Genomic DNA, 7,594 nt, shown 5'->3' with positions numbered 1-7,594 from the left:
ACTCCACACTTTAGCACTCCCGTTCATCAGCACGCCCGTCCCTGAGAGAAGTTTGGTTATATACTCGACTAATACTTGCTGAGCGTCTATGTATGTGCCAGGCCCTGGTCTAGTCATTGAGGCAAACAAGCCAGACAGAGCCTGTGCCCTGATGGAACATATGCTCAAATGGGGGTGGGGCAGATAAGAAACAACAAACAACAGATAAACAAGAGAACTTCTAACACAAGTCAAGTGTTCAGTGAGACTTGGTCTGGCTAAGGGGATCACAAAAGTCCTCTTTGAGGAGACCTAAATATGATGAAAAGATGATGATGGGCCAGGCGTGGTGGCTCACGCCTGTAATCCCAGCACTTTGGGAGGCCGAGGCGGGTGGCTCACGAGGTCAGGAGTTCGGAACCAGCCTAGCCAAAATGGTGAAACCCTGTCTCTACTAAAAATACAAAAATGAGCTAGGCGCGGTGGTGGGTGCCTGTAATCCTAGCTACTCAGGAGGCTGAAGCAGAGAATAGCTTGAACCTGGAAGGCGGAGGTTGCAGTGAGCTGAGATTGCGCTACTGCACTCTAGCCTGGGCAACAGAGCAAGACTCCGTCAAAAAACAAAACAAAACAAAACAAAAAAACAGAAAAAAGAAAAGATGATCAGAATATCTGGGGCAATAGGGTTCTCACTGGAAGGAAGCTTGGGGCGCTGCAGGGAAAGAGAGGCGGCCAGCCTGGAGGGAAGGCGGGACCACCTCACAAAGGAGCTTGTAGGCCATGGTTGGGAATTTGGGTTTTACTCCAGGGTTTCAGCAGAGGAGTCTAGGTTTGATTTACATTCATCAAATGTCACAGTGTTGGTCAGGTGGAGGACGAATTGTAGGTATCCAGGAGGGGCAGGGAGAAGAGTCAGCAGGCCATCCCACCTCAGGCACACAAACTGTGTATTTGACAAGGTTGGGCTTGGATACACACACCGCAGGCAGTGAATGGGTTAGACAGTCACACAAACTGAACACTTATTTGGGTCAATGCCTATACAAGGCAAAGAAAGGCTGCCTATCAAAGAAACGTGTTTGGGAGACACAGTCCTTGCCCTCAGCTTATTTCCTGTTTACTTAAATTAAATTGGTGCAAAAGTCATTGCGACTTTTGTCATTACTTTTGCATTAACCTAATAGTCAACTCAGAGCACACACAGAAAGGTGCCATGCAAACAAAACCACCATTAAGTCAGTGCATACCAGTGGCTAAATAAGTGCAAAAGAGGAATTGGAAAATAAGCAACTGGGGTACCCTGGAAAGAGACGTTGGAGCCTTCTTTAGACGGGACAAGCATTCCCTTTTCCAGCAGGTGGGGTGTTGCCAACCCCCCAGCCTAGCCCATGCCCTTGGTGGCTACCTGGCTGGGCCATCTAAGAACCTGGCTCCAGGCTCCAGTTTCTCCACTTATTCCGAGGTGAGAAGCGGGTGACTCAGGGGAGGTTGCTCCCCAGCACGCTGCGTTCTTGGCTGGGAATGACTCACTACCTCGTTCCCTCCTTCACGAGTGACCCGGGGCCAATCCCTTAATGTGTCTACACCTCACTCTTCTCATCAGACCGGGACAATTGCCTGGTGGAGTTTTTGACTCCCCAGGGGCAGGGCTCCTGTCTGCCACCGTCCACGTTTCTAGTGAGGCCGCTGATAGGGTCCGGAGGAGCGTAAAACCCTCGGGTAGACAGACCCAAGGCCCCAGGCCCTCCCCGTGCACCGAAAGGGGGTTTTAATGCCAGTGCCTCTGCGTTCTTTTAAAGGGAGAGCCGTTCAACAGCATTTTGTACCGAATACGATTCGCAAACATTCCTGTCTTGGAGAATTTTCTTTTGGGTATCTCCTTGTAAAAACTCGCTTGGAAAAAAAAAAAGCAACTGGAGCAGGCCTTCAAAGACAGCAAAGCAGGGACCACAGGCTCTGGGGAGAGCGCGGGCGGAGCCAGACCAAGGGGCCTCCGTTGCTGGGGGGACCTGGGCGGCTGGACGCCGGGGCCAGTACTCTGCTCCCCCCGCGCAGCCGAAAGCGGGAGCGGTGTCGCGGGGAGAGGATGCCCGGCAGCAGCGTGGGCGGCGGGCTGGGGGTGCTCGCCCGGGTCCCAGACCTCGGCCCGCGCCGAGACGCCCCGCACTTTCCAGCGCAGCGGGTCTTAGCCCGGAGACGCCGGGCGTCCTCACTTCCAGCCTCCCGAGCTGCAGCGGCGCCCGCGGTTCTCCCCCGGCCCGCCAGGTGGACCCGGACCAGCACACCCTGCTCTCCGCCCGAGACCCTCCCCCGTGCCCTGGCTGCCTCCGCGCCGCGCCCCGCCCCGCCTGCAGCCCGCAGCCCGCGCCCCGGATTACCTGCCCCGGTGTCACAGTCCGCAGCCCGGACGCTCCCAGGCTGGATCCGCGGGGCCCGGAGCCACATTCCTAGGGGAGGGGTCCCCACCTAGAGGGTCGCGGATCACGTTACCCGCCGGGAGGAGGAGACCGCGGGAGGCAGAGTAAACAAGGGGTAAAAAGTTGCATTTGGCTCATTTTTTTCTTTTTTTTAAAATCGTGCTTCGACGCTGGTGGACTCGGGGACACGGCGTCCTCCCAGTTCCCGGAGCCCGGCGGTCCCGGGGCGGTTTCCCAGGGCAGAGGCACCTCTCCGTGTGGCGGGTGCGGAGCTGGTCTGCCCGGCCCTGAAGGCGACCCCGGCCGCTCGCTGGCTTCCTGGAAGCGCGGCCGCAGGAGCAGAAAGGCTCACATCCACGCGCACAAATAAATCCGCAAGCAGCTCCGCGTCGCCGGCGGCAAGGAAACCTCGGGCTGATTCAATGCAGACGCGGGGCGTCTGCCCGGGCAGGAGCGCGGCGGGGCAAGAGGACCGGGCGTGGGGGCAGGGAGGCCAGGGCAGGAGAAAAAGAGAAAACCCCAAAGCCACGTTTTAAAAATGCGGGTGAATTTTCAATGCCGTCAGCCCGGGGGAGGGGAGGGGGCCAGCTGCGGGCGCCGGGGTCGGCGGTCCACCCGGGGCAACTTTCCGGGCGGGAGGCGCGGCCGGAGGGGGCGGCGCCGGCGGCGGGAGGCGGGAGTCGGGGGCCGGGGGGAGTCACTTTAAAGGCTCTTTCTTACCCATAATGCTTTGTGGGGACGTTGACAAGTGGATCCAAGATGGCGTAGAAAGTAATGACAGGTAAGTCCTGACTTCCCCCTTCTCTGCTCCTGGGGCCGCTCCGCGAGCTCCCGGAGCTCTCCGGGGAGGGGACCTGACTCCCCTCCGGTGTCCCGGACCCCGGGCGCGGCGGCCCCGGGGCGGGCTGGGGGCCGGGGCGGCCCGCGGCGGGGCCTGGGAAGCGGGGCTCTTCGAGGCGAGGCCCGGACGCTGGGGCTGTTTACAGCTTCTTCCCCACTTAGTCCCCTTCCCCTCCGTTGGGGCCCGCGGCGCCCTGGGCCCTGGCCGGAGAGGGGGCCTTGCACGCCCGGCCCGGGAGCCAGCGGGAGGTTTCTCTGGCCCGGGGCACTCTGGGAGGGGGACTCGAGCCTCCCGGCACGTTCCCCTCCTCCGGGTCGCGGCTGGGGGTGGGGAGCGTGCGGGCCTCCCACGCCCCGCTCAATGCCCCCCCTCAGGGCTCGGACTTACACCGGGTGGGGCGGGGGCTGGAGCGGGGGCGTCGGGAAAAGTGGGTCAGGGGTGCGCCCCCTCCCTCCCCCGCGGAGGGCTCTCGGCCCGAGATTCACTTTCTTCCCCCCCTTTCCCCGCCCCCTCCTCGGAAATGCTCTTTGGCCCACAGGCACATCAACAAAAATAAAGATAGGCTCTCTTTTCCTGGAGATTCCTTGAGAGTACTCCAGTACCCTTTTCAAGGGCTCACAGACTGCAGTCTTACCTAGGGAACTTTGATTCCTCTCCCCCAAATTATTGGAGCCTTCTGCACCCTCGCCTTTGCTGAGAATTCTTCAGACAGGGCTGGAAGCCAGGATCCTCTGATTGTTCTTGGATCGGGATTCTCAGGTTTTGTTTGCAATTCAAAAATTGTCATTCCTTCTCCCTCACAACTTAACACTTTTCAGGCAAATCATTAATATAATAAAAAGTGTAACTTCACAGAGACAGTGGATTCCTGGAGCGGAGGAAGGAGGGAGGAGTTGTCTGTCTTGCCTAGTTTGTTCTTAATTTTGCTCTCAAACTCATATTAACTAAATTTCCTCTCCTTCATTTCTTTCTGCTTTTGAAAGGTCAGTCCGTGTTGAAAAAGATGACTTTGTTATGTTTTTGAGTTTTAAGAGCATTGTATAATCTATTCTTTTATCTTACTGAAAGGAAATGTTTTAAGGTCAAAAAAAAAGACTCATTGCAAAGCTGCACACTGTACCATTTTTTGTAACTTTTTCCATTTTAAATGTGGATGCCCTTTCACTTCAGGCTGATAAAATGTTTGCTGCTGATAATGTCTGTTACTGGTGTTGTATAGACACATCTTTTCTATTTGCCTCAGGAATTGGATGAAGTAATTGATCACTAATGAACTACAGTGCTGGTGAGATGTGTAAGGTGAGACTGCAGTTGAAAATAATTTCCTTTTTTTCTTTCTTTATTTAATCAACGTCTGAGAGTAGGGCTGAAACTGAGTAATTTGATGGGGCCATCTTTGTTTTCCAAATATATCACTCAGTCAAATGGGTCTATGGGCAGGGCTAGATTTAGAAAGGAAAAATATGTTGAATGTACCAATCTTTTCAGTTGCTCCAACATACTCAAACATAGTGGTACTTAACTAAGAGCCAAATGTTACTTGCAGCTATTCTTGATCAGTATCTTCACCAGGGATAATTATAGTTTGCCTATTCAAATTTTCTTGCGTAACTTTACTTGGATGTCTTAATTTTATTTGTGTTTTGGTGTTTATCACCTACTGTACGTTTAGTCCCGGTGATTATGTATATGGATTTTGTGTGTACCTGGTTTGTGGGACTCTTGTAAAGTATACCCTTTCCGTTGGAAAGAATTAGGCAGGTCAGTCACTCCTGCTTTTATTTTCTGAAACATGGAGTAGTACTTTTCTCTTTAATGATTATTTTGAAATAAAGATGATAGTGTTGAGATCTGTTTAGCTTATTAGGGATAAGACTAGTTTGTCATTATGTCCTTATCACACATGGTGTGTGAATTCAGACTGCTTTATTTAATCTAATTTGTAATGCTTTGGATTTAAAGGATATTATTGATACAGTGTTAGTGAATAGTTTTCTGTGCTACAGAGAGGAAGAGAAGTTTGCTACTTTAACATTTTTCACAAGCAGTTTTCTCAACTTAAAATATTTTACTAATTTTTTTTTTAGAAAAACATAAGTAATTGTGATCTATTGGTTACTGCAGTTTTGTTTTTTTTTTTCTTTCTCTCTCTCCACACATCTGGGCCTCTGGATTGTGAAATCCTCTCACAAATTTTTCATGTCTATCACAACATCTGTTTAAGAAGAATAAGCTGTCCTTTTTTTTTTTTGTCTAGATTGAGGCATGTAGTTGACATTTTGCCTTAAAAAAATAAAAACTTAGGAGAGGAAGGTAGACATAAACCAAGATTCTTTTGTAAATGCACATATTACATTTTCTTGTATTTGAAACTCAGCAGTGCTTATGTTTATTTCATATAATTTTTATTTTTGACAGAGCAAATATGGATTTTAAAATTTATTTTTATTTTGCAGATGGAGGCATATTCCTGCCTTAGACCTCCCAATTTGAACTTTATATATTTTTATATATATAGATTTTATATACATCTATAATTTTATATATAGATAGATTTTTTTCTTTTTTTTTTTTTTGACACAGAGTTTCACTCTTGTTGTCCAGGCTGGAGTGCAATGGTGCAATCTCAGCTCACTGCAACCTCTACCTCCCAGGTTCAAGCGATTCTCCTGCCTCAGCTTCCCAAGTAGGGGTTATAGGCATGTGCCACCACACCTGGCTAATGTTGTATTTTTAGTAGAGAGAGGGTTTCACCATGTTGGTCAGGCTGGTTTCGAACTCCTGACCTCAGGTGATCCACCTGCCTTGGCTTCCCAAAGTGCTGGGATTACAGGCGTGAGCCACCATGCCTGGCCTTATCTTATTTTTTGAAACCTACAGATAACTTTGTGGAAAGGAGCCAGTGGTCTGCTTTTTGCCTATGGAGATGTTTGTTTGTAGTCTAAAATGGAATATTTAGAATTAGGTAATCTTGTGTGGCTAGTGTTGTTTGTTGAATTGTGTCAAGACATTTTCCACAGTTCTCACACATGTAGACTATGTGAAGTGTTAGTATTCATTTCAAAGTGAAGTTAGTGGTTGGCCACTGAACAACTTGTTACACAGAGTATTCTAAAATGGGAAATGCCATAGTATTGAAGGTTGTGGTGAGGTAGAAGTCTGTGTCTCTGAGCTGAATAAAGACATAGCTTTTTTAGTCTGTCCTTTTGGCTGGGAAGCTAGGACACTATTTTTAGGTAAGGCTGTAGTTTTTGGGAGTAAGTACCTTTCTATTAGCTGGTAAGCTTGATTATTGCGTTTGTTAACAAGAAGTTTTATTTTCTAATGCCATAGATATTAAAATGCATTGTTTTAAAGTTGGTATATATTTATAGACTGTCCAGTTTTCACTGGAAGAGGAGTGATGCCAAAACAACAGGAAAAGTAATTTTTGCTTGCAAAGGGCCTCGTGTAATTAAAAAATCTACAGCATATTCATGAAAGGCTAAGAATAGTGTGCAGAGGGACCTACAAGTAAGCAGGGCAGATCTGATAGATGCATGTGTTTTCTGTTTAAGCAGTAGGCTTGGCATTAATATTGAATGTAGATTAGTCTTTAATTGTCTGTCAGAGACCCTAAGATCCAAATACAGGCCCCATACAAGAAATAAGGACCTTTGCCTTTTGTTTCAAATGTATAGAAGATTTCAGGCCAAGTTTACCAACAATAGTTATCCAAGAGATGGGGAGGAACTACTTAAAAAAATTATAAGCAAATTTTTAGGTTTAATTTTCATAAACTTAGGTGAATGTACATGCAGATGTAAGCAGATGTAATTGAATTTCTGGCCGGGCGCGGTGGCTCAAGCCTGTAATCCCAGCACTTTGGGAGGCCGAGGCGGGCGGATCACGAGGTCAGGAGATCAAGACCATCCTGGCTAACACGGTGAAATCCCGTCTCTACTAAAAATACAAAAAGAAATTAGCCGGGCGTGGTGGCGGGCGCCTGTAGTCCCAGCTACTCCGGAGGCTGAGGCAGGAGAATGGCGTGAACCCGGGAGGCGGAGCTTGCAGTGAGCCGAGATCGCGCCATTGCACTCCAGTCTGGGCGACAGAGCGAGACTCCGTCTCAAAAAAAAAAAAAAAAAGAATTTCTAAGTAAAGTTTTGAAATGTTTTCCAGAAGAAAAGTGATACTAGTGGAGAGTATGCCATACAAACTGTCTTGCCATTCATTTCAGTTGATGAGTACAGTCAGGGTTACTTCTGTAGCATTGGCTAGAAGCGGCATATAACATGATAGTTTATTGCTTTGAAGGTGGCTGGGATAATAATTTTGGGTAATCTTGAATCTATTAGCAGTTAATATTCCTCTTTCT

General features: G+C 48.9%; 2 protein-coding genes across 13 annotated transcripts in view; one reads left to right on the top strand and one right to left on the bottom strand.

The window, feature by feature from the left end:
• The first annotated feature begins 2,190 nt into the window (after positions 1-2,190).
• Positions 2,191-7,594, top strand: part of HELZ (helicase with zinc finger) — a 178,623-nt gene continuing 173,219 nt past the window's right edge. For 4 of the 12 annotated variants that reach the window (XM_077972575.1, XM_077972570.1, XM_077972567.1 and 1 more), the window contains exons 1-2: positions 2,191-2,511; positions 4,481-4,536. The gene's annotated coding sequence lies outside the window, so the exon portion shown is untranslated. Of the gene's footprint in view, positions 2,512-3,136; positions 3,178-4,480; positions 4,537-7,594 lie in introns of those variants that run through there. The other 8 variants (XM_015120168.3, XM_015120164.3, XM_077972574.1 and 5 more) reach the window with 2 other exon arrangements.
• Positions 2,525-4,747, bottom strand: LOC106994104 (uncharacterized). The gene is made up of 3 exons (XM_015120169.3): positions 4,714-4,747; positions 3,117-3,619; positions 2,525-2,835 (listed from the first exon to the last, which is right to left on the bottom strand). The coding sequence occupies exons 1-3, from the start codon at positions 4,745-4,747 to the stop codon at positions 2,548-2,550; spliced, it is 825 nt and encodes a 274-aa protein (XP_014975655.2). The 3' UTR covers positions 2,525-2,547.

The sequence above is a fragment of the Macaca mulatta genome, chromosome 16 (assembly GCF_049350105.2).
Source record: "Macaca mulatta isolate MMU2019108-1 chromosome 16, T2T-MMU8v2.0, whole genome shotgun sequence".
Classification (NCBI taxonomy): Eukaryota; Metazoa; Chordata; class Mammalia; order Primates; family Cercopithecidae; genus Macaca; species Macaca mulatta.
This window is presented reverse-complemented; position numbering and strand designations above follow the sequence as displayed.

What these genes read in the sequence shown, in the direction of transcription:
- LOC106994104 (XM_015120169.3), bottom strand. Translation starts at nt 4,747, where the DNA reads ATGTTTGAGTATGTTGGAGCAACTGAAAAGATTG. An exon ending in TGGAGCAACTGAAAAGATTG is followed by an intron (nt 3,620 to 4,713) that starts GTACATTCAACA and finishes ACCCGGTGTAAG; the next exon opens with TCCGAGCCCTGAGGGGGGGC. An exon ending in GTCCCCACAAAGCATTATGG is followed by an intron (nt 2,836 to 3,116) that starts GTAAGAAAGAGC and finishes CTGCCCGGGCAG; the next exon opens with ACGCCCCGCGTCTGCATTGA.